The 26,876-nt window shown below is 38.0% G+C and overlaps 3 protein-coding genes across 12 annotated transcripts in view; 1 reads left to right on the plus strand and 2 right to left on the minus strand.

The window, feature by feature from the left end:
- Positions 1–279: 279 nt before the first annotated feature.
- Positions 280–7,972, minus strand: smim14 (small integral membrane protein 14). The gene is made up of 5 exons (XM_083532628.1): positions 7,649–7,972; positions 7,061–7,169; positions 5,706–5,754; positions 4,358–4,506; positions 280–2,112 (listed from the first exon to the last, which is right to left on the minus strand). Exons 2-5 carry the CDS (start codon positions 7,133–7,135, stop codon positions 2,074–2,076), a joined length of 312 nt encoding a protein of 103 aa, XP_083388754.1. The 5' UTR covers positions 7,136–7,169; positions 7,649–7,972; the 3' UTR covers positions 280–2,073.
- Positions 7,973–9,877: 1,905 nt separating this feature from the next.
- On the plus strand, positions 9,878–25,701 carry ube2kb (ubiquitin-conjugating enzyme E2Kb). The gene is made up of 7 exons (XM_083532605.1): positions 9,878–10,448; positions 11,068–11,161; positions 15,374–15,432; positions 20,965–21,047; positions 22,974–23,073; positions 23,177–23,305; positions 24,355–25,701. Exons 1-7 carry the CDS (start codon positions 10,386–10,388, stop codon positions 24,427–24,429), a joined length of 603 nt encoding a protein of 200 aa, XP_083388731.1. The 5' UTR covers positions 9,878–10,385; the 3' UTR covers positions 24,430–25,701.
- Positions 25,635–26,876, minus strand: part of pds5a (PDS5 cohesin associated factor A) — a 32,416-nt gene continuing 31,174 nt past the window's right edge. For all 10 annotated transcript variants that reach the window (XM_083532507.1, XM_083532503.1, XM_083532508.1 and 7 more), the window contains one exon: positions 25,635–26,792. In XM_083532507.1, the coding sequence (XP_083388633.1) occupies positions 26,664–26,792 (129 nt within the window). In that variant the 3' untranslated portion in view covers positions 25,635–26,663. The remainder of the gene's footprint in view (positions 26,793–26,876) is intronic.

Below are 26,876 nucleotides of genomic sequence, written 5' to 3' on the forward strand. Positions count from 1 at the left end.
ATATACTTTGTTTTTAATAACTGAAGCATCTTCTATACACTTCATAAAGTTTTAAAAAGTGTTTCAACAATTTTTAAAACGTCATTATAAGCACAATCATGAAGAGTGAACTCAAATCCGCCCTGAAGCAGCATGAATCACAATGACGCAATAAAACAGATGAGTGTGATGCAAGGGGACGAATTTCTTCCTCACCCACCCTTAGTGATTCAAACCAGATGGGGAAACACACACACACACACACACACACACACACACACACACACACACACACACAAATATAGAGTACAGATTTTATTAACTGTGTACTTCACGAACAAATTAAAAGTGCATAGTGGAAGCCCTTTCTCTCAAAACAAATTTTATAACCACAGCAAAACTACTCATTGAGAATCGTTTACACAAACCCCTAATTTCCACCACCCCTAATTCATGTTTGAGAGATTGTGTGCGTCTACGTGTAAACCCACGTAGAAATGATATGAACCATGATAATGCAGAGAGCAGGACTCTAATGCCGAGTCTCTAACATCCTAATTAATAGAAGCTACAGACTTTCATTAACTGATGCTACACACTTTTGAAACACAGAGTCAAAGGTCCTTTAGTGTAAATGTATTGAATAAAAAAAAGCTTCCTGGGACAGCTTAAAAGATTTAAAATAAAAATAGGCCATAACCAAATATTGCAATGTCTAATATATTGTGACCATATATTGTTATATTTAGTGTTAGTTATAATTGGTCATGTGGAGATAAATTTAATTTGTATCTTAAAGTTTAGGAGCTATAAATGTGACACTTGATGTCCAATGAAAAGACAAATCATCATACGAGGTGGTATCAAAAAGAGTCTAGTTTTGTAACACGGCAACAGATGGCAGCACAAGGCTGTACACAGTCACAAGGAGCACCGAGCTTTATAAATCAGTGTCAAAAAACATTGTTCAATTCATTAGGAGCTGTACACCTGGTGTTATATTCTGACCACTTGTTGTCACCGAGCACTCCTCATGTGAGTATCTTGCCGAAAACATCATAATCTCACTTCAACACCCACCCTACTCGCCAGATTTAGCTCCTGTGGACTTCGCTCTCTTCCCAAAGACGAAGCTTAAAGGTCGCCGTTTTGACACCATTGCAGACATCAGCGCAAATTGCAGAAGATACTTGACACGCTTCGAAATGGAGACTTCCAGGACACATTCCAGAAGTTGCAGGAACACTGGGAGCACTGTACTGCTGTGCAGGGAGATTATTTTGAAGGTGATTGTGTGTAAACATGGATAAATAACGTACTTACTTGTAAACAGAGCCAGTCTCAAAAGATTTTTAAAACCTCACAAAATCGGTTCTTGACATACTTTGGAAATGGGTCGCATGGGACCCAGACTGGCTCTGTAGTCGAATTAACGTTACATTATTACATCCGGTAAATTGTGTATGGTCCCGCATAAGACCTTAACGACCCTCAGACAGTCGGCAGATCTGCAACTCCTACCACACCTACACGCCTACACACCTACAGCTTATTGTAATCACAGAAACTAAAATTAGGATAAAATGCGGCCCAACCGGTGCGTTAAGTGGTCTACGCGAACGAGATGTACGCATCATACATCATATCACAAGAGCCACGGCCTTGAGTTCTGACATCATCAACGACATCATTCAATGACATAAGCATTCAAAATGGTACGGCTCTTGTAGAATGCAAAACAACCTCCACCCTGAATGAAGGAATCCATCTACATCATTACAGGCCACCTTACTGTGAATCATGAGTATTTGGGTTTGGTCATGGTGTCATACGCTATAGTCTGATTAACACACCACCACGGAGAATGTGAATGTTTTTAACGTGAAACTGGACCGGACTTTAAAGTCTTTGGCTGCTTTGGCGCCGTGTCGTTTCATGTTTAAAACCCCTTGATGAGAATATATGCAGAATGAAAAAAAGAATAATCACTCCTAACAGAGAGAGTAAGTAAAAGTAGCCGATTAGATGGAAGACTGAAAGTTCAGGTAAAAGGTCTTTGTCGTAGTATGAAGTCAGGAGACACCCAGTTCGTCGCTAGTCTACTGGAGGTGCTGGAGGTTCTCTGCCATTGTTCTAAAGGGAAAAATAAAACCCATGTAAGACATTTAGAATAAAAGTGCAAGGGTAGAGTACAGAAGTCCTAAGAGGCCATGCATAATAATAATTTTCTCAACATTACAAAAAGTTGTTTTCTCGTTATCCGACTTTTTTTTTTCTCACAATGGAATTGGAGAAAATCTCGCGCCTTGTGACTGTTTCTGGCATCTGAAATCTCTGTCATGAAGTTACAAATTTTCTGCAACAAATATGAACTATAATTCAATTCAATTTGAATTTTTACAATGAACATGGTCTCAAAGCAGCTTTACAGAGTAAGCGGTAACGAGGTTGTATAAAGGAACGTGTACGTTTATTGCCTATAAGTTTGTTCCTTATAATTGTTAATTCCCGATGAGTAAACCAGTGGCAAATGTGGCAAGGAAAAACTTTCCTGAGATGGAATGTAGAAGAAATCTTGAGAGGAAACAGACTCCAGAGGGAACTTATCCTCATCTGGATGCCACTGAATGTCCATTCTTTGTAGTTACATTGTTATGGTGTGTAGTAATAGGTGCGTAAATGCAGAACTGTTCATGCTCCTCAACCTTTGTAGTAGATTTATATTAATTACAGCCCAAATCCATCCTCAAAGTTCTTGAGTTGCTTATCTCTAGTTAGAGTGAGTCCCTGATTAAAGTAAAAGCGAATGCAATCATCCATGACGCTGTAATGATTCTGCCTCTAGAACATTCTCTAATGCCGAATACACAGAAAAATTAAGTCAGGATCACGGGGAAACAATGTTAGTTATGAGGATGTAAAAGCAAACACTCTTTAGGTGTTTCACCATTTACACCCTCACCATCACTGCTTATTTCTCATTCTATGAAATCTAAACTTTCTGAATAGGAATTTATGATCCTGAATGGACCCATGAGGAAAAAACAACCGTTTCTAAATGTATTATTTTTAATCATTACACTAAATATCCTCTCAAACAACAGTAGAAACCAATAAACCTCAATTTTGTAGTTAGAAGGCTCATTAATCTCATTAAACATTAAAGTAACTTCCTTTTTAAATAATAATATTCTCTTTTAAAAATATATATGTGCAGGATATGTGCAGTTTTAAGTACATATACACAGAAAATTTTTTAAAAATCCAACAAACCAAACACTAATATACATTTACAGCAATTGGCAGACACTCTTTTCCAGAGCAACTTACAATTACATCATTTATACATCTGAGCAGTTGAGGGTTCAGGGCTTTGCTCAGGGACACAGCAGTGGCTGCCAGTGGTGGACAAAGTACACAAATAATGTAGTTGAATAAAAGTAGAGATTCAGTAGGTAAAATATTACTCCAGTAAAAGTAACACTGATCCCTTTAAACTTTTACTTGAGTAAATGTACAAAAGTATTGTACTTAAGTACATTTGAAGGCAAATGTGTAAAGACTCTAATGTTACGATTGGCACACCAATGTATTTATAGAATGATTTTAATGAGTCAAACATTGATATGTATTCAAATGATCATGAGCCCAAAAACTTATTTTCAACTACTTCAAAAAAATCATGCAAATAAGGACACGGGTGTTGTGGCGAGTTCGAGTCTGATCTGTATGTTGGTGATCAGTAGATATCAAGCAGCAATCAGAACAAGTTTAAAACGGAGCGCAGGCTTCACCCTGATCGGTGGATTGCTGGGTGTTTGACCAGATACGCTTTTTCCCCACTTATAAATAAAAAGGCACGATTGATTTTGAAAAACGTAGAAGTAAAAAGTACGATATTTCTCTTTGAAATATAGTAAAGTTAATATAAAAGTCTCCCCAAATGGAATTACTTTAGTAAAGTACAGATACGCGAAGAAGTTACTCAAGTACGGTAACGAATTACATTCACTTCCTTAATGTCCACCACCGGGTGGTGGGATTTAAACTCAGAACCTTCTGATCAGAAGTTCAACATCTTAAACACTGAGTTACCACTTGATTGTTCAATTGTTTGAGTTTATTCTGGATTATTGAGTTTAGACACTGATGAGTCAGTGTTCCAGTTTATCCCAAATGTGTTCAGCAGAGTTGAGGTCAACTTGTTGGAACAAGTTTGGGCTCCAGTAAAAACAAATTGCATACAAATTCATTCAATGAAACGGTATATTTCCAACTTTGTGGTAACAGTTGTTTTTTGTGGGTTTTTCGGAATAAACACATCTGTGTAACTGTCAGGCGTCCACATATTTTTGGCCAAATTGCAAATATAGCTTACAGTAAAAGGGCTGGTAGGTTTGTTGGAGGTCCTGGGTCTTCTCATGTTGGCAGGACGAAGTAAGAAGAGTACCAGTGCCACCACTATCCAGCCCATAATAATCATTGGAAGAGTCAGGTCGCCCCCTGTTGAAGAACTTGGTCCTGGCACTGCACAAACCAAACAAAGGTGAGAAAACCGCTCATAAACAGGAAATAACACAATATAGCACATTGTAATGTTATGTGCCTTGCCTAATGGGCAAACTGTGAAGCTCTATGCATAGGCCATAGGCAAATACCCATTTAACCTATTTAGAACCATTGTTTATATTGTAGAATAGTTCTGGATCCACAATCTTTTGTTATAAATTTCGGTTTGCATGAAAGGGTAGAAGAAAAAAAAAACTTTTTCCAAACACTGTGTTCAAAAGGCAGTTCAACACATGAGTTTAACACGGACACTGTTCCTCTTTTTAATTCAATCCAGCTGACATTTGCATGAAGAAAAAAGATTTGACTGAATTGCTGAAGGTTATCTACTAACAAGTAGTTCCTTTTACATCAGCGGGCTTAACAGACTTGTCTTTTCTGATAAATACTATAAAAGATAAAAAAAAAGACAATTAAAGTTAAAGATAATACACACCTAATACAACAAAAGAGCCTGTTTGTCTATTTAATATGCTAAACCACATTAAATCATCAGCAACTCACACATATAATCTATGACTAACATGGTGCACAGGGGCTTTTAGAATCTTTTTAATGGCTCATTCATGTTTTCAGTGTTTCAAGGATTGGCTCCTAAACATCGACCAAAATAAAGCTGAAAAAGTATGAATATGATATGATGTTTTACATGTTCACCCCATGTTTCCGAGGTTTCATCAGGGTTCTCTGGTTCCCTACTACTGTCTGAAGACAGGCAGGGAAGCAGATGAGCTACACTATCTTACCGTGAGGTGTGTCAGTGTGTGAAGGGTAAACAGAGGAAAACTGGTGTAGCATCCATGTTGAATTCCTGAGGTCAACATTACTGGGTTCACCACCATCATAAGCAGAATACGGCACTTGCTAATTAATTAATGATTCATACATTCATTTCTTTTTGTTTATTTTCACAAAGTATGTCAAAAAATTTGGAGGTCATCATATCTCTATTCTCTCAAGTCTTTCTTCTTAGTCATGATAGTTTGAAATTTTGGATGTTTGGAATGATCACAATAACCAAATATGGTATTTTGATTCTAAAATGATGATAAGTTTCAAAAAATATGGCTGTTCAGATGTTCATGTGCTGTTTATTTATAGATTTATTTTGTCTATTTATAAAAAAAAAAAAAAAGAAAGTAAGAATAAGAACTTACATTCCTGAAGGCACTCTGTATCTGTGCAGTAGGATTGCGACTGCCTCAGCTGAGGATAGATTTAACAAGACAATGCTTTAACATCAACCAGGTAGAGAAGGAAAACAAAATTTACGTCATCTTCCATTCTTACATGATGCAGCCCATAATACACAAGTTTGTAGGTATCACTATTGGATATAACCCATAACTTTATGTAATTATGCACTTGGAGCATCTTGAATTTGATTCCATTTGTACATTGGTCTATGCTACATGTTAAAAACAATCAATTAAAACTTTTAATTGCGATTAATCGCATGATTGTCACAAGTTGACTTGTGATTAATCGCAACTTAATCGCATATTTTTTTCTGTTCTAAATAGACCTTAAATTAATACTTTTCAAGTTTTTAATACTCCAACATTGACTGACAAATATGGACGCTTATTCAAATGTATGTTATTATAAGTGAAACCAAACTCAACATAGAGCATGAAGATGAAATATTCTTGTAAATGTTTTACAGTAATTATGGTGCTTTAAATTACATAAATCATCAGGACAGCAAAAAGAACTTTTGCTATGTTTCCACACGGACGGTTTTTAATTGCCGGATGTGTGCATCGTGGTGGATTTTGGTGATCAGTAAAACAAATGTATAGTAAATACAAATAATGATTTTTATCTTTTAATGAGTTTTGTATTTGTTATTTATATATATATATATATATATTTATTCTGTTTGGGTATATAAATAAGACAAATTGTTGAATTGTTAAAAAGTTGAATCATTATAGAAATTAGACAAAAAACATACGGTACTAAAAAGATAATAAATAAGTGTTTGAATAACTTATCCTAAGACATTTATTTCCTTGACTTCTGCTCACAGTAGTAGCTCTTGAATTATGACAGGATGGCTCATTACTGTACCACACCTCTAATGTAAACCACAAAGAAGGACTTGCAAGTGCAATAAGCAAGTTACACGTGTAAAATTATAGCCGATGATGTTACACCCAGCAGTGCCTGACCACACATATAGTCCCTATGTTTAGTTTCAACTGTTTTCCATTGAACTTTGTATGTTAAGATACGTAGTGTAAATTCTACTGAAGGGTAAACAAAACCGTGGGTTTTAAGAATGCAGCTCAGTGTAAGCATTTCTGGCCTCTGTAATTTGAAGGACGGCTTTCTAGAGAAAAAAAAGATCATGAATACACTGTTACACAATACATCCTCCTTGTACATCAGAGAAACATGTGAGTATTGAATCAGAAGTTATAGAAAGTCAGAGGGCAAAACTTTTGGTTGAATTTTTTTTTTTTCTTCAAGGTTATTTTGAGATATTGAAATTGAAGGCAATTCCTACCAGGTTGATGAGCCTCCTCATGGCATGCTCATGAGAGCAGATGCATTCGCAGGGGTCGAATCCTCCTTCTGCCATCACTTGACCAAGGCTTAGAGCATCAACTGAAGTGCTTAAAAAAAAAAAAAAAACCTCTGTGGGAATATGAACCAAGGATCTGAAGGTTCCCAAGGACACAATCTTATCCCAAAATCAAGGCCAACAGGATAAGGCGTGTTAAAACCGGTCTGATTTTTTTTTTTTTTTTTTTTGTCAAGTGGGACATGGAAGATTTTCCCTCAATAGAGTACACAAATATGTTAGTTCACTTTTCCAGTGTTAGAAAAACCACTGTGATGATGATTTCACACAAGTTCTTACATGCTGGAATCTTGCAAACAAATTTCTTAACCAAATTCAGGCACTTTAAAAGTGAAAAAGTGCTTGAAAAGATTCTTTTTTTCAAGGATGCAAAAGAATAAACAATGTTTAAAGGTTACATCATGATGCAAAAGAAATATTGCAGAAATTGTTAGAAGCACAATTCGTGCAACAAACTCAATAACTGGTAAATGGCATCATCATCATCATAAATAACATACGATTTCTTACCAGTCACTAAGACACTCTGTTTCTAAATGCGCTCAATGAATAAATGTGTGCAGAAAAGTCTGTCAAAGCTCCAGCTGAGTTCCAGCTGCAGACAGATGTGTAAATGCCCCCGGTCTCAGGTTCAGCATTACAGGGCCGCAGCTCCGTCTCCTGTTCCGCTTCTGTTTTGATTCCGCGTTACAGCTGGTCGAAAACGAGACAAGCCACGTCGCAAATCTCGCGAGATTCCGTGGGCGAGGGACAATACGAAGGAAACTCCGTGTCATTTTACGAGGCTGAAGCCGGCTTTGGAAACTGTGCACAACCTTTCTGAGTTCCCCTTTCACATTAAAAGGTTCAGTAGTGACCAAATCACGCCTGTAGGTGGCGCCATAAATCGGTCTAATGAAGAAACCCTGCGCGTTTCTCACGCTTGATTCTGATTGGCTGACAGGTGAGCGAATAATTATCCAGGTGACGCCGCAGCTAAAGAAGTTCCAGTCTCGCCCGCATTGCGGCTCATGTATCACTCCGCCAAATTCACCAGCTGACCGAAGATCAAGCAACATATACAATCACAGCCAATTTCCCTTATTCCATTGTATTATTAAATTAAATAGTATTTAATGAATTGTTGTATTTGAATACAGCAAATAAATCAAGCTTTTCTGAAATGTTTATAATTGCAGACAATAGAAACGAGTAAACAGCCTGACAGACAGACAGACAGGCAGACAGACAGACAGACAGACAGACAGACTGATAGAAACGCAGAAGGTGATTGACACTTCGAAAAAAACTTCTAGGACACATACCAGAAGTGGCAGGAACGTGGCAGGAATATGTCAGGGACTATTTTAAAGGCGGTATTGTGTAAATGTAGATAACTAAAGTACTTTCTTGTAAACAGAGCTCATCTCGAAATTTCTGATACCACCTTTTAACTTTGTCGAACACAGTAAGAGATAAGAATGTGATGTGTAACACTTCACATAGAATCTTATTTATGTAGCTTTGTTAAAATTCAGCTCAGTGTGACCAGCAAAACACAGGCCAAGCTGGTTAAACTGGTAAAATATTTTTGCATGCTGGTTAGTTAACTAGTTTCTGGTGTAATTTATTACTTGATCATTATTAGAGGTGATACAGGAAAGGTGTTTATTAACAAGAACCAGTTGCTAGTTGACAAAAAGGTGTTTTGACTCACTTCTTTAAATATAATAATAAATATAACACTACACTATATGACAACCTGACCATCACTTCCAAATGTGATTCTTCTCCAAACGTTTGAACCTGAAAGCACACAACACTTCCAATACCACAAAACTGTTCATTCTTACATTAAATATGTTCTAATACTGGAGACTTTTTCCATTAGTGTTAAATAAACATATACTTAAACTTGTCATTTCAGTAAAAAAAAATTTTTTGTACCAGTTCATAAACGTCCACTTTTTGCTTGGTCCAAGCTTCCAACATCTTCATGGTTCACCGAGGAGAATTATAATTTTTTCAATTCTCTTTTTTGTCAGACACAATATATTATTAAACAAATATGAACAATTCTTGCTAGACATTTTTTTTTTATTTAAATGTTGGTGTAAGATTTGTGGGAGGATTTGAGAGATCACTGATATTGGTTGAGGAGACTCCAGATCTTCTGGTCTAAACGTAACACAAATAATTTTCTAATAGAAGATCCTTTATTTGGTGACATATATATTGCAGCACAGTGAAATTCTTCCTTCATATAACACAGAGCATAGGGTCAGTCATGATACAGCACCCCTGGAGCCCATATGGTTAAGGGCCTTGTTTGAGGGCCCCAAAAGTGACAGCTTGTTGATACTGGGGTTTTTAAACATTTGACCTTCTGATCAGTAACCCAGAGCCTTACCAGTGGCAGAGAGTAAATTAAATCAATGTAATTCATTACTGTATCTAAGAAGCTTTTTTCGTGTATCTGTACTTTACTGATGTAAGTATGTGATGTAACTTTACTTTACTCCTGAGGTACAGGTGACCAGCGTTCCTGTCAATTTCTTCTCTTCGGATTTGCCCGGTTTATCCATACGTCCAACCTCTGGATGGAGTTTTCTTTAGTTGGAGACCACTCTGTGTAGCCGGGGGATGGTTTCACATCAACAGCCTAAAGACCCATGAAGCTGCAGAGGATGGGGATGAAGGTGGGTTCCTTTTTGAGTTCTGGTTCTTCTCAAGATTTCCTCCTCATGCCATCTCAGGGTGTTTTTACACAGCACTGGCTTGCTCATCAGTGATAAACGATTCAAAGGAAAAAACATATAGGCAATAAACTTTTCTTTATAGAACTTTGTAACCACCTTCAATTGTAAAAAAAATAAATAAATAAATAAAAAAAAATGCTCCACATATAAAACCGAATTAGATTTGAAGGGTGCGTTTTTTGTTTTGTTTTGGGCGGCATCTGTAATCGTTTCGATCATATTTTGATGTATATGGAGTACACTGAATGTGGATGAGGACAGGGCTAGATCTCACTACAGTACAGGCACATGTGGAGAAACGCGTTCACACTGGAAAAAAATCGAATTGTTTCCATTCTGCGCTCGGTTTCCAGACTCTCATTGTGTTTGGAAACTAGAAGCGTCACAAGGTAAAATAAGTGAAAGAGAGAGTGTGTGTAAGTGTGTGTGTGAGTGAGAGAGTGCAGGCTTCGCGGACTGCAGGCCCGAGTGAACAGAGCTGTGAAACCCGGCGCTCCAGGCACACAGACATGGCCAACATCGCCGTGCAGAGAATCAAACGGGAGTTTAAAGAAGTCCTCAAAAGCGAAGAGGTTTGAGGATTGCGGATTTATTCTTTATTTTTATCCGGTGTGTGTGTGAAAATAATATATATACACACATATCTAATATAATAACACACTTGTTTACAGCTAGCGGTCATGCTAACTCAGTGTACTGCTTAAACGTCAAGCTAGTTAGCTGTCGTAAAATATCCGTGTTAAGAAGATTCGTCGCCAAATAATGCTGTTTTTTTTAGACAAACAAATCGACACAAGGGTAAATAAAAACACGAGAAGTGAATGACTTGTAGTGGATATGAGAATTTGCTATCTATTTGACAAACCTGCTCTGTTTGACAAGGACGCGCTAACATCCTGTTAGCCTGCTAGCCGAGACCTGAGGATGGACACTCTTAGGGTTTCTTATCACATTTTCTAATAATAATAATAATCCTCCTAATAATCCTCCTCCTGAAGCTTTATTTGGTTCTGGTTGGGTTCTGAGTTGTGAGTATTGGCCTGTAAAGTGGAATCAGGGAATACATTGGAAATGAGATGTTCTAATAAAGTCCTAATAATCCGGATTTATATGACATGAAAGACACTGTTTTCTTTTTTAAAATGTACTTCACTCATGCCTTGTTTTGTTCTTCTACATTCTGTTCAACAGACGAGTAAAAATCAGATAAAGGTGGACCTGGTGGATGAAAATTTCACAGAGTTGAAAGGGGAGATTGCAGGACCTCCAGACACTCCATATGAAGGTGAGGACTCCATGATCCAGTTCCTTACATGATGATACATGTATATATGTATATACATACACCAATCAGGCATAACATTATGGCCACCTGCCATATATCGTGTTAGTCCAAAAACTTTTTTTGCCAAAACTTTTCTGACCCATCAAACATGAACTTCTTCAGCACATTGAGCTTCAGAAGCTCGTCTGTTGATTCGACCACACGGACCAGCCTTCGCTTTCCACGTGCATTAACGAGCGCCGGTTCACTGCTGTTCATTTCTCGCTCAAATCCTTACACTTGCCCATTTTTTCCTGCTTCTAACACGTCAACTTTGAGGACAAAATGTTCACTTGCTGCCTAATAATATCCTACTTACGGGTGCCATGATGATGAGATGATCAGTGTTATTCACTTCACTTCTCATCATGGTATAATGTCATAATTTTATGCCTGATTGGTGTATATATACGTGTGTGTGTGTGTGTGTGTGACGGTACACAAATTTCACGGGTCGGTGCGTACTTCGGTTTTGAAGTCACCGTTCGGTTCAATTGCGGTACGGTTGGTGGAGGAAATGCAAAACATAAAATTGCTTGTCGTTTTTTTTTTAATTAATGTCGTTTATCGATATAAACATTTGTGAACAACAGTTTGCATTTTAAATAAAATGTGCGTGGTTTAAATAAAACATAAAATATATATATTTAAAATAGCAAATCGAATTAATGCAATACACTTTTATTAAATTAAGTCATCAATTAAATATGCACAAATGAATAATTAATTAAATAAATGGGAAAATTTCATCCATTAGTTAGTAATTTTTTAGCTAATACAGATGTGTGTGTGAGTGTTTTTTTTTTCATTTAGTATAAAATCTTTTAAAGATATGCTCTACTTATCTGTTCTACTTATTTTAGCATCCTTTAACAAATGTCTGGGTTTAAGAAACACACACGTTATTATTATTTTTTTATATTAATTTGTTTATTCCATCATTCATTTATTCATTCACTCCCTCGATATGTGGAATTGTCAGGATTGTATCATTTTAACAGAAATTCTTGAAGCTTTTTATAAAACTCAAAAGCATTTATATCGCTAGACTGTAGTAAAACTTTGGACAAAATGGTGTGTAAAAATCAAAAACGAACAAAATCGTGAGTACAAACCGTGTTTCCGGTACAAAAAGTAGCCACGGTGACACTGTGCTTAAAGAGCGAGGTGAAGAATAAAATATAAATAATACATAAATATTAAAATAATAATACTTTATGCATATTTGTATTTTAGAGTATTCAATGTGCTGCTTCTATTGCAGTAAAGATTTACTGTCCTCTAAAAAAATAACTCAACATTCAGCCATTATTGTCCAAATAACTGGCAACAAAAGTAAGTACACCCTCAGTGAACGTGTTAAAATTGTGTCCAAAGTGTGAATATTGTGTGTGAGCACTGTTGTTATCCAGCACTGCATTAATCCTCCTGGGTATGGAATTCACCAGAACTGCACAGGTTGTTACTGGGATCCTCTTCCACTCCTCCATAAGAGCTGCTGGGTGTTAAACACATGGCGCTTCTCCATCTTCTGCTTGTGGATGCCCCACAGGTGATCAATAGGGTTCAGGTCTGGAGACATACTTGCCCACTCACCTTCACCTTCAGCTTCCTCAGCGAGACAGTTGTCATCGTGGTGTTTGTGGTTGTTATTATTTTGGAAAACTGCTGTTCAGCCCAGTTTTTGAACTTCTCATGTTTTCCCCAGTACCAGCAGCACTTATGCAGCCCCAGACCATGATGCTACCACCACCTTGTTTGACTGTAGACAAGACACAATTTTTTTGGTTCTCATCACCAGGACGTCAACACACATGCTGGACACCTTCTAAACCAAACATGTTTATCTTAATCTTTTTAGACCACAGGACAAGGTTCCAGTAATTCATGCTCTTGGACAGATTGTTCTTCAGCAAACTGTTTGTGGGTTTTCTTATGAGCCAGTTTCAGAAGAAGTTTCCTTCTGTGATGACGGCCACGCAAACCGACTTGTTGCAGTGTGCGGCGTATGATCTGAGCACTGACAAGAAGACCTTCTGCAACCTCTAAGGCAAAGATGCAGCACTCCTGCGTCTGTTTTTTGAAGCAGCCCCTGCACCCTGTGCACAGCACGAGGACTCGACTTCTTTCAACAACCCTTGTGAGGTCTGTTCCGAGTGGAACCCGTCCTGGAAAAGCTCTGTATGACCCTGATCACTGTACTGTAACTCAGTTTCAGGGTGTTATAGCGTAGACCATCTTTGTGAAGAGGAACAATTCTAATGCTCAAATCCTCACAGTGTCTTTACCATGAGGTGTATGTTTTACATCCAGTGGTCAGTATGATATAATTGTACAGAAAGCACTTAATTTTAACTGCTCTAATACACGATACACACATTTACACATTTATATGCTTTTGTCAACTAGACAAAAACATGAACATGATGAATAGGACGTGTGAATTTTCATGGTTACACGACATACAGCTGTTATCACTCAGGGTGTACTCACTTTGTTGCCAGATATTTGGAAAATATTAGCTGTATGTTGAGTAATGTAATGTATGTTGAGGATAAATATATACTGATATACAAGCTGCACACTGACTACTCTAAAATATATCCAAGTTTCATTTCTATAGAATTGTCCCTAAAATGGTTGCTGAAATGTGAGGGTTGTACTGTGTGTGTGTGTGTGTGTGTGTGTGTGTGTGTGTGTGTGTGTGTATTAGGGGTGTAACTGTACACAAAATTTACGTTTGGTTATGTACCTCGGTTTTTATGTCCCGGTAAAGTTTACATTTGTTTGACCCTATTTGGGTAATACAGATATACAGTGGTGTGAAAAAGTGTTTGCCCCCTTCCTGATTTCTTATTTCTTTGCATGTTTGTCACACTTTAATTTTTCAGATCATCACACTAATTTAAATATTAGTAAAAGATAACAAGTAAACACAACATGCTGTTTTTAAATTAAGGTTTTTATTATTAATGGAAAACAAAATCCAAAACGACATGGCCCTGTGATCAGAAGCCAAGTTCGCTTCAGCTTGAGGTCATGAACAGATGGCTGGACTGTTCAGGATTTGTTGGTAAACAGCAGAATTCATGGTTCTATTTATCACAGAAAGTCTTTCAGGTCCTGAAGCAGCAAAACAGCCCCAGACCATCACACTACCACCACAATATTTTACTGTTGGTATGATTTTCTTTTCTGAAATGCGGTGTTACATTTACGCCGGACGTAATGGGACACACACCTTCCAAAAAGTTCAACTTTTGTCTTGTCAGTCCACAGAGTATTTTCCCAAAAGTCTTGGGGATCATCAAGATGTTTTCTGGCAAAACTGAGACGAGACTTTGTTCTTTTTGCTCAGCAGCGGTTTTGGTCTTGGAACTCTGCCATGCAGATCATTTTTGCCGTCTCTTTCTTATGGTGGAGTCATGAACACTGACCTTAACTGTGAGACCTGCAGTTCTTTGGATGTTGTTGTGGGGTCTTTTGTGACCTCTTGGATGAGTCGTCCCTGTGCTCTTGGGGTAATTTTGGTCGGCCGGCCACTCCTGGGAAGGTTCTCCACTGTTCCATGTTTTTTGCCATTTGTGAAAAATGGCTCTCACTGTGGTTCACTGGAGTCCCAAAGCTTTAGAAATGTCTTTTATAACCTTTAAAGACTGATAAAATTACTTTCTTTCTTATTTGTTTCTGAATTTCTTTGGATCTCTGCATGATGTTAGCTTTTGAGGATCTTTTGGTCTACTTCACTTTGTCAGGCAGGTCCTATTTAAGAGATTTATTGATTGCGAACAGGTGTGGCAGTAATCAGACCTGGTAAAAAAAACACTTTTTCACACAGGGCTATGTAGTTTTGTACGGAGTGAGTAGCCACAGTGACACTGCGCTAATTCTAGTTTCTTTTTTTTTTTTTTTATACCCCTGGCAGTGTTGTGCATGTTTAAGCTCAATAATAATAAAAATAAAAAATGAACTCAAAGTTTAAGGAGGAGTTTAAACAAACTTGCAGTCCGTAATTTAATACGTTCCTGAGGGAACTCAGATTTTAAAATTACATTCGAACTAAAAGCTCTGTACTGAAACATTTTGTTACGAATACGTGTACTGTTACACCCCTAATGTAAATTTATATAGATTTTATCTCACAGTAAAATATTGTTTTTATTTATTTTTTAGGTGGCAGGTATCAGTTAGAAATCAAGATCCCAGAGACGTATCCATTCAATCCACCAAAGGTAACTGTCATATTATCCTGCATGCACACGTATTGTACTATCCAAGATTTTTTTTTTCCATATGCACAGAAAACAGTCTTTTTTACACCATACAACAAAATTTTGTGTGTGAATCCTATTGCACAAATTATAAGGACACAGACAACAGACAAAGACACAAAACCACAAATGTACAAAACAGAAGTGTGTGCTGCATGTGTAAAGTGTTCCATGTAACATCATAGTAAGGCATCTGCAAAGTCCTGCAGAGGTACATTGGGTCCATGTTGGTATTTCCAAAATTTTTCAGTATGTGGGTCTAGGTATATGTGCCAAATAATTTACTACCATTTATTACAGTGTCTTCCACTAATATTGGTAAATATGACCAAAGAAGTCTGTAAACTGCAACTAACGATTATTTTGAAAATCAGGGAAAAAAAATTTGGGGTACCGTAATTTCCGGGCTAAAGCCGTACCCACTGAATTTGACAGATTTTTATTTTGAACATAAATATGCCGCTCCTGTCTATAAGCCGCAGGTGTCTACACTGAAACTAATGAACTTTACACAGGCTTTAACGAAAGACAGTGTCTGTTACACGGCTTGTATCTAAACAGTAGCCTACCAAGAAAGTCATTGTTCACTGTCTTCCTCTTTCTTTCAAAACAATTTCTCTCTGGAGTTTATCTTTTGGCATCGTCGTGTATTTAAAAATCACCATCGGTGAATCTTTTCTCCCGATGCCGTGCAGCTCAGAACACAGGTGAAGTGTGTTTTCATGCCCGGTTGTTTTCAGCGTGACGAATGATTCACATTTCCTGTAGACAGTCCGAGTGAGTGGCAGGTCAAACATCAGAGGAACATCATCAATATTTATGATGTGGTGCGGCCCGATTCAGTGGGAGCACGTCTGATTTAATATAGAGAGTCTCATTGGTTCACCTGAACTCATTCAGCAATTTCATTGGTCTAATGTTATTGGGGCTCAGTTTTTTGTCATAAAGTTTGTGAAACCTGGAAAAACCCAGGAAAAATCCATTTATTAGCTGCTTCATTGTTTAAGCCGCGGGGTTTAAAGCGTGGAGAAAAAAGTAGCGGCTTATAGTCCGGAAAATACGGTAGTTAAATTACTCTGTGGTAATCTGAGCACTAACTAGTGTTTTTACATCTACAATCTTAGGGAGACAAGAAAATAAAGAGTAAGATACTATTATTTCTTTTATAAAGGTAGAAAATGCAGTCAGGCAAGGCAATACTCTTCTATCACAAATCACTCCTACCACTCTCCACCCTGCCTGCACTCTTTTCTTCACTTCTCTAACACTCTAGATTACTTCGCACTGTTGACCCCAGGTACCTGAACTCCTCCACCTTCTCCACCTCTTCTCCCTGCAACTGCACCACTCCACTGCTCTCCCTCTCATTCACACACATATACTCTGTCTTACTCCTACTGACTTTCATTCCCCTTCTCTCCAGCGTGTACCTCCACCTCTCCAGGCTCTTCTCAACCTGCTCACTACTCTCACCACAAATCACAATATCATCCGTAAGCATCATAGTCCAGGGAGACTCCTGTCTGACCTCGTCCGTCAATCTGTCCTTCACCACTGCAAACAGGAAAGGGCTTAGAGCCCACTTAGAACCAGTTTGTCGTTCCTACTACACCCTTCACTGCGGTCACACTGTCCTCACACATGTCCTGCACCACCCTCACAAACTTCTCTGCCACACCTGACTTCCTCATACAATACCACAACTCCTCTCTTGGCACCCTGTCGTACGCTTTCTCTAAATCCACAAATACACAATGCAACTCCTTCTGACCTTCTGTATTCTTCTCCATCAACATTCTCAAAGCAAATAAGGCATCTGTGGTGCTCTTCTTTGGCATGAAACCATACTGTTGCTCACAGATGGTCACCTCTTCTCTCAGACTGGCTTCCACTACTCTTTCCCATAACTTCATGGTGTGACTGATCAACTTAATTCCCCTGTAGTTACTGCAGGTCTGCACATCTCCCTTATTCTTAAAAACCGTTACCAGCACACTCCTTCTCCATTCCTCAGGCATCCTCTAACCTTCCAGAATCTAGTTCTAAATTCCACTGACATCTCTCCTAAACATCTCCATGCTTCTAGCGGTATGTCATCTGGTCTAACTGACTTCCACTCTTCATCCTCTTAATCGCTGCTCTCACTTCCTCCTTACTAATCCTATCCACTTTTTGCTTCACCATCTTCACATCATCCAACCTTACCTCTCTCTCTCATTTTCCTCATTTATCAGCTGCTCAAAATATTCCCTCCATCTTCTCAACACACTCTCCTCACTAGTCAACACATTTCCATCTCCATCCTTTATTGCTCTAACCTGCAGCACATCCTTCCCAGCTACAAATCCTTTTCTCCCTCCTTTGTTTCCTTTTCCTTCGCTTTTGCGAATCTCCTGCTGTCGCATCTCCTTGTACTCCTGCCTACTTTTCAGATCACTCTGCCGATCACAATTCTGTTTCGCCAACCTCTTTCTCCTTATGCTCTCATGCACTTCCTCATTCCACCACGTCTCTTTGTCTTCCTTTCTATTTCCAGATGTCACACAAAGTACCTTTCTAGCTGTCTCCTTTATCACTTTTGCAGTAGTTGCTTGGGCATCCTTGTGGTTCTTTTAGTCCTCACTGTCCTCCTCTTCCTCTTCACCTCCAAAACCATCCTACAGACCACTGTCTAGCTACACTGTCCCCTGCCAACACCTTAAAGGTCTTCAATCTCCTTCAGGTTGCATCTCCTACATAGAACATAATCCACCTGTGTGCACCTTTCTCCACTCTTATACGTCACCCTATGATCCTCCCTTCTTTTCAAATTAAGTGATCATCAGTGCCATTTTCATCCTTTTAGCAAAATCTACCACCATCTGCCCTTCCACATTCCTCTCCTTAAGGCCCTACCTACCCATCACTTCCTCTGTTCCTGTCACCTACATGGCCAATGAATCTGCCCCAATCACCAATCTTTCATTCCTAAGTTCACTCTCTACCACTTCATTTAATTCACTCCAGAAGTTTTCCTTCTCCTCCATCTCACAACCCACTTGTGTACTATAGGCACTGATGAAATTCATCATCACCCCTTCAACTTCCAGCTTCACATTCAGCAGAATTTGCCACTTCATCATCAGAAACTCTCTTCACCTCCACTACACACTTACTGTAACTCTTAGTGGCAGAACAGTTTAAACCCTCCTCCAATGTTCCTGGCCTTACTTCCTTTTCACTTGGTCTCCTGAACACACAACATATCTATCTTTCTACTCTCCATCATATCAGCTCTGCTATCTATCTAGCGGTCTGGATAAAAACTCAAAACAAAACAGCCATGAATCTTGTAGAAATTATTTTTTAAATATTGATATTGCTTATTTGAGAATCGATACAGTATTGTCAAAAATATCGCAATGCTCACGTGTCTTACAATCTAATATATTTTAAGTGACTGGACAGGGGTATAAATATGAGATAAACCAGAGGCCAAATTACTTGAGTCATTGATCACAATGGGTAAGACCTAGGGACATTACTCTAATGTGCAGCAAACGGTTTCACAAAATAATAACTGGTTATGAATAAATAGCAAAAATGTATTTTCCAATCTCATGAGACAGGAGAAGAGTCAGAGCTGTTATCCTGGCAGAGGGAGGTAACACAGAGTATGGACTAAAACAGTGCCACACATTTATTTATTCTGTAAAACTCTAATGTTTGGAGACAATTTGCAAAACCTTTTCTGCTCATATTTACCAATATTTGTGGATGACTTTTATTATTTTTTTAATGCATTAAAATGTACTGCATAAAACATTGAAAGCAATCCGCTGTGTGAAACATTCAATAAGTCAGTATAGAAAAATGTATGATGTGTTTAGTGATTATTGGCGCTTTTTTTTTTTTAGTTTGTTTTTTTCTTTTCCTCATGAGACTCTTACGCTTATGACAGATGATGACCTAAAAAAACGATTACATTTTTTTAGTCTATCAGCATTGGGAACGCTTTATCATTCCCCTTGACTCTTTTTGTTACATAAAAATCCCATTTCTAGCAAAATTGTTACTGTAGTTTGTTGGCCAGATTGTTTGTTTTATGGCAACACCGATTGTGCCTTCTTTCAGAACTCTTTTTGTTGATGGGAGGGGAAAAGAGGACAAAACCTTTGCGCAGGTTGTGTATAAAATGTCACCCGATCTTAATTTCTTGTTTATCGAACTGTTATATGAAAAGCAGCATTACTATCACAGTGGTGCTGTTGGAATGAATTTCAGCACAGCATTCAGAAGACTCTTGCTTGTGCGATATATTGAATATGACACGCTTAGGTTGAGGTATGGCAAAGGGTCAGTTAGCTAGTGGTCTACAAGCTCTCAAGCTTGATTGTTTGAGCGGTGTGTACAGATGAGAAAGCTGTACACCAGGGGTCACCAAACTTCGTTGGTCTGTAACAGAAAATGAAAAGGGCCAATGTGACTAATAGTATTATTGTGAGGATTTTATTATGATTTTAAATGTATTTATTAAGTCTCCTGATGCTAGATTCATTTATTTTATGCACCATTCGAACAAATGAGCATTACTTTTTAATAGATATATAGCTTATTAAAAGAGCATTATTACTATCAGAATGACTTTTTTTCATAGTCGTTGCTTTTGAAATCAAAACATTGACTTATTTATGCGTATGGTTGGTGAATCTAATTAGGCTATGTTCATAAATAGAGGTCGAATGACAGTGGATTTTACTAATAGCTAGGGTCGATTGTACTTGCCGATAATTGATTAATCAACCCATTGATTAATTGTATCCTGGATAAAAAAAGGAATAAAAATAAACATTTTGTAAAAACTTACAAAAATGTAAAAAACATTACTGAATCATAAAAATGTGCTAAAGAAAATATATATTGATTAATAAATATTATTATATATTTAATCAATTATAAATAATAATTATAATATAGTGCTCTTCGTGCAGTGCGCAGTCTCGCATGTAAAAACAAACAGCATGTGGTGTCAGTGGTTCACCTGTAGAGGCCGCTCTTATAATGGCCAGATGCCGGAAAAACTATCGGTATGGATTTTGGCTGATAGACGACAGTTCCAGCAATCGACTATCGGTGCCACAACCTCCGTTACAAATGTGGGTATGGGCCGTATTTGGCTGGTGGGCTGCAGTTTGGGTCCACTGTTTTCATAGAGGGATACAAGGTGACCAAGGTTGTAGATTTTTTGGAAGAGTGAATCAGTTTAATTAAATAGTATAGTATAGTATAGTATTAGCCTTTTTTCTACTCAGTCTGTACCCCATTTCAGACATTCCATAGAAATAGAGGTACTCCATAGAAATAGAAGTAATCATGCAAGCGTTTTTTTTAATTAATTTTTTTATCAGAAATTCTATTCAATTAAATGATCGGATGGTTTCTCTGTACTGCAGCAAACTCCAATACAAGATCCAGCATCAGAGTAACAACTCGATCTTGTCATTTAACTTCCAGGTGCGGTTTATTACAAAGATCTGGCATCCCAATATAAGTTCGGTTACCGGGGCAATATGTTTGGACATCCTGAAAGACCAGTGGTGAGTTTTGGCCCATCGTTACATGCACATATTGCGTTACGGTGTGAAGTTTCGATGGCGTGATCACTTGGGCTAAAAATATCCTGCTATCACAGTATTGACGGACCATTCAGAAACACATTTAAAAGGAGGAGTTATTTTGCAGAGCTTTAATGTAAAAAAAAAAAAGGATCAAATGCTCAGATTCTTCTTTCTCTTCCAGAGCTGGAGGAGGTTTGTCGTTATAAATAATGATTTGCATGAGAGATGAAGCATCTCTATATAAAATAGGTAGCAGTCTGATCTCGCTCGTCATATACACTAAAGGTTACTTTAGGTCGTGGGTTCTAGTGATTTAAAATAGAGCTAGACTGAGGGGGAGGGGACTAGAATAGCTAACTAACTAACACTAGATTTGTATTTGACTACAGAGATATAATCAGTTAATCGATGTTAGCTGATGAGACAGGATAAGTATTTGTAGATAAGTGGTGTGACATTTCTAGGAGCTGCATTCGTTGGTCTATGCCAGGACTTGGGGTGGACCATCTGTCCAATATACCACCAGGTGGTTTTATTTTTCCCAAGCCAGACTATGATTTATAATAACATATAATATAACATTATATTCTGTTATAGTGTTTAGGACTCTTTACACCAGGTTTGAATATCCATAAGGGCTGAGATATTAATTGGATTTGCGATAATGGAGATATGAACAAGAGATTTTTCAGCGGCAGAGGCTGGGATTACGTCCTGTCACGTGATTCATGTTGGTACACTGACTTCAGGCATGACAGAATCTTAAACTGCTGAAACTTTACTGTCAGTGGGAAGATTTTGGTGTTAAAAAATATGCAGTATTGTGTAAAACCTGGCTTGCAAAGGCTGCTACCTCATGGCGCAACACTACCAACCCGTACGATAATGTCTATTTTTATTGATTTATTTAAAGTCTAGTAAAGTTCACACATCATTAAAATGTTTGCCGATTCTCTGATGTGTAAACCATTCCTGAGGTATTCCATGATTCCTGGACATTTTGCTGTCTGGTAGAAACATTGTGTAAATCTGAAAAGCAGTAACCACTCATAATCAGATTTTCTCATTAAAATATCAAAATATGATGCTGTGCAATTCAGTATGGTACAGATAGTTCACTTTTATTATTTATTTATGAAAAATAATAAAATAATAATGACATTGATGTATAGATTTTTAAGTTCCTTCTGACTTCTAACGCATGACCCTTTCACAAACACGAATTTTTGTAGTCCAAGAAAAAGATGAAATAAAACCCGACGTTCTTTTCCTGTACTGTCTCCAGGAAGATGCAGCTCTACCTCTGCCATGTTAATCTGTATTGTATGTGACTCTCAGGACACGCCTCCGTCTCCATAGTGTTGTGATGCGTCATATTCAGGTAGCAGCAGTGGTGCTGAGAGAACGCGCTCGAGAAACAGTTTAGCGAGTCTAAATAATAAAAGTATCTACTAATAATTCTATATCAATAAAGTTTTTTTTTTACCAATGCTAATATGTAAAAAATTAGGCATCTCGATACAAATGCTAACTTGTATCCGATGCACATCGTTAAAATGTATTCCTATTTACTGATGTGTGACCATTCCTGACGTATTCCATTGTGTGAACATGATGAGCTGTTCAGGCAGGTGTACTGATCACAGAATCTGAGGAATAAAGACTATTGCAATAAGACGAAATTAAAATGAATTCAATTGATTCGATTCCAAAAAAACAACTTTGCTTAGCCGAGTCTCTCCTGTAACTTCACACCGTGCCGTTGCATCCTGTAGCTTTTCAGTCGTTTCTGTCACCACTACAATTTAGCGCTAGAAATTTCAGGTTCTGATCCAGGGTTGTTTCCTACACCCGCCTAAAAAAAAGTGATGAGCTGGCAGTTTCACACCTCTTCTCTCTTTGCAGGGCCGCAGCGATGACTCTGCGCACGGTTCTGCTCTCGCTACAGGCTTTACTAGCTGCAGCCGAGCCCGATGACCCTCAGGACGCTGTAGTAGCCAATCAGGTAGGTGTGAGTGAGGGAGATCCGGTGGCTCTACCAGCCAGTTAAACAGCATTGTGGTGTGTGCTAATAGGAAACTTTTACATTACATTCTGTATCTTTTCAGTATAAACAGAATCCCGAGATGTTCAAACAGACCGCTCGGCTGTGGTCTCACGTTTACGCCGGCGCTCCCGTCTCTAGTCCCGAATACACACGCAAAATAGACAAACTCTGTGCCATGGGCTTCGACAAAGTAAGTACTTGAATTTATTATAAAACTGTCCACGATGAGATTTTACAGCTTCATAACGTGTTGCAGGCAGTACAGAGCTGCGTAGTCTGTTAAAATCCAACTCGGATTACAAAAAGGTTCGGACGTTGTGTAAAATTAACAATGCCATGATTTGCAACAATCATAAACCAACATTTTATACACAATAAAACAAAACATCAAATGTTTTAACTGTTACCATTTTTATGGAAAAATTAAGTAAACATTTTTTTTTTTATGGCTGCAACAGAAAAAGTTGGGACACGGCCATGTTTAACACTGCGAGGGGATCAGTTGCTGAAGTTTTGGGAAAAGAGTGTTGTCCCATATGTGTCTGATACAGGATTTTAGCTGCTCCACAGTTCTGGGTGTCCTTTGTTGTGTTTTCCATTTCATGATGCACCAAATGTTTTTAAATGGTGAAAGGTCTAGACATCAGGCAGGTCAGTTCAGCACCCAGACTCTTCTACTATAAAGTCAGTTAGTGTTGTACTGCTTAAATATGCAACGCCTTCCTGAAAGATGTTTTCTGGATGGAAGCATTTGTTGCTCTAAAACCTGTAAATACTGTATAGCACTGATGGAGCCTTTCCAAAGGTACATGCTGCCAATTCCACAGGCACTAATGCACTCCCATATTATGAGATGTAGCTTTTTGGACTGAGTGCTGCCAGATGGTCCCTTTCCTCTTTAGTCCGGAGGATGTGGTTTTCCCACTTTTCATCACTCAATTTTAAATGAGCCTACAAAAGATGGCGACGTTTCTGTATTATATTCACGCGTGACGGTTTCTTTGCATGATCGAGATTTGATTTGGCAGAGAGATTCTATGAAACCTCTGATATTATGTTCTGTACATGATGGAAGGAACATTATTTTGAATTTGTAGACACAGACTTTGACAGATTGGTGAAGCTCTGCCCAGCTTTACAGGAAGTAATTCTTAATCATAAGTCGTCTTGGTTGTTTGCGCTGTGAGAATTGTGCTAATAAATAACAAATGCACTAATACATTTTTTTTTCCTTTTCAGAATGCAGTAATAGTAGCTTTGTCTTCGAAGTCATGGGATGTGGAGACGGCAACAGAACTTTTGCTTAGCAACTGAGAATTCACCCATCGAACTTTTCACAATCCACTTTTTTTTTTTTCTTCTTCATCCAAGCATGTATTAGGAACAGCTCAATGAAAAAAGAATAAGATGAGCCTGGTTTAATCCAGGTTTTAAAATCTGCTCCAAAATAGAGTGTGTGTGTGTGTAGAGCAGGGGGAGCGCTTAATTCCTAGTGCTAATGCTAATCATTGAAGTTACTTGCTATAATGAGCCAGATTAAGTGTCGCGGTACCGATTTCGGTTTTCAGTTATCGCTGTTTAAACGGTCTTTTTAAAAGCCATGTGACGGCCTCCTCAAACTTTGTCATACTCGTGGTCCATTTCCATTAAGAACCAAAATAAGGGGACTCCTGTATGACTGCCAATTTTTGAAAAAGACACAGATAAAGTGAAGTAAGCGTGTGTAAATAGGTATATTAAAGGTTTGTGTACATGCAGGAAGAAGGGAAAGCGTTAGTTTTTCTAACCGTCCATTGTAAAATGTTCCACGACTTTGCTAGAGAGAAGAAAACAGTTTAAAGGGTTAAAAACAAGGTCTTCATCTTTTTCATGGAATATATTGGCCAAATGACATGGTGATATTACTGTTTAATATAGAACATTTAAAGTTTTGTTTACCGGTGGGAATTAAATTAGTGTATTTATGCTCTATACACTAGGATTATTCCTAATATCAGGAATATTATAACTGTTTTTCCCTTTTTGTTTGCGATTCTAATTCCATGAATTATCCCAGACGATTTAAGCATCTGTTTAAGCAGTAATGCCAAAAAAAAAGGATGAGGAATCAGACAAGGGACTTCTTTTTACCTGGAAAGCATTTGATTGTTGATTTTTAGACCTGATTGAATGGCTGGAGTGGAATGTTGAATGTGTAATTCTCTACCCTTAAGTTAGCAGGATCCAAACACCCCCGTGCTCACACTTAAAGTGAAAGAAAAAAAATCAGCCGAGCTGCTCGTCATTACGCACACACACTCCATTCACGTGTACATAATGCCAAGTCCCTTTCTTTAAGTATTGATCATCCCCTCAGTTCATCATTGATGGCTTTTTGTATGAAAACAAAAACAAAAAAATAAAAAGTCTGTCTTCCTGTAGTAATGACATGTTCAATATTGCACGAAGAAACAGCTCGGGGGTGGGGCGTGGGCGTGGGGGAAGTTGGGAGGAAAAAAAGTCAAGATTTAAGCAATCTGTACAAGCATGGTTATTTATTGTGAAACTATCATTTCTTTGAATAAAAAAATGCTTGAAAAATGAAAAGGGGTGTGGGTTTTTAATTCATTGTTTTTAAACAGACAAAAAAAAAAAGATAAAAACAGACCCATTCTAAAAGTAATTTAAAAAAAAAAAGAACGCGCACACAAACCATAAACAATCTCAAATCACTTCTTTTTGAGTGCAGTATAATAGCCGCTGCAACTGAACACTTCTCAGTTGAAAATTGTATAAAAATTCTACAGCATCGCTCGTTCCTCGGAATTGAGAGGGACGAATAAGAGAAGCCCAATTCTTGCATTTTTATGCTTTTGTACAAAACAGGATTAAAAAAAAAAAAAAAAAAGGCAAATTTTTCTTTGCCAGGTTTTTGATTCAATCAAGGTATATAACTACAAGTTCTAAACTTGCATACAATGCAGTTGAAGAAACATGAATGACTTGCCTATTGCTTTGAACCTAAAACCAACATACACAAGTATAGAAATGCCACAATCTGCAACAAGAGAGCAGGAGTTCATAGATTTCAACTTCATATACAGATTTTGGGTTATTGTTTTTAAAAGGCAATGGGGCATGTGATCTTTCGTTGGTGGTAATATACGGGATACAGGTCGAAAAATTTATTACAGTAACCGTTACACACGTTCCCCATCGCTGAACACGTGTGTTACGCTGAATAAACTGTCACACACATGGGGGGTGGGGGGTTTCCCAATGGAGCAGGAGAGAATCCACAGGAAACAACGGAACTTTTCAGGCATTTAATAAGCAATGGTATAGTAGATTAAAACTGTCTTTGACTTTCAAATACTCATTTTTAAAAATGGCTCCAGACAGTGTTAAAGAAGGAATTAAACATCATAAGAGGGAACAGTGTTGTAAGTATTGTAACGCTCAACAGAATCGAAACCTCTAAAGCTGACGGCTGCAGAACAGTTCAGGTGGTGTGTGTGTGTGTGTGTGTGTGTGTGCGCGCGCGCTCTTGCACTCACACGCTTTCGTTTTCAAGTATGTGTGGGAAAGATTGTGTGTGCACAGTTTTCATCAGAAGCAAAAGGGCATTCGAGTGTGTAATGGGGCATCTCTTGGGCAGGAAGGCTAAACAGCCGGACTTTTGTAGACCTTCGCTTTACCTGAGAGAGAAAGAGGGAGGGAAGGAGGGAGAGAGAGGGAGGTAAATTATTATATTTATATATACAACCCATTTGTTTGTAAAG

The sequence above is a fragment of the Silurus aristotelis genome (assembly GCF_946808225.1).
Source record: "Silurus aristotelis genome assembly, chromosome: 27".
NCBI classification, from domain to species: Eukaryota; Metazoa; Chordata; class Actinopteri; order Siluriformes; family Siluridae; genus Silurus; species Silurus aristotelis.

Bases quoted from the DNA above. Each gene is read 5' to 3' on its own strand.
- ube2kb (XM_083532605.1), top strand. From the start codon at position 10,386: ATGGCCAACATCGCCGTGCAGAGAATCAAACGGGAGTTTAAAGAAGTC. The intron at 10,449-11,067 runs GTTTGAGGATTG...TCTGTTCAACAG, and splicing joins AAGTCCTCAAAAGCGAAGAG to ACGAGTAAAAATCAGATAAA. The intron at 23,306-24,354 runs GTAAGTACTTGA...TTTCCTTTTCAG, and splicing joins GTGCCATGGGCTTCGACAAA to AATGCAGTAATAGTAGCTTT.
- smim14 (XM_083532628.1), bottom strand. From the start codon at position 7,135: ATGGCAGAAGGAGGATTCGACCCCTGCGAATGCATCTGCTCTCATGAG. The intron at 5,755-7,060 runs GTAGGAATTGCC...ATCTATCCTCAG, and splicing joins TGAGGAGGCTCATCAACCTG to CTGAGGCAGTCGCAATCCTA. The intron at 2,113-4,357 runs GTAAGCTATATT...TTTTCCCTTTAG, and splicing joins AACCTACCAGCCCTTTTACT to AACAATGGCAGAGAACCTCC.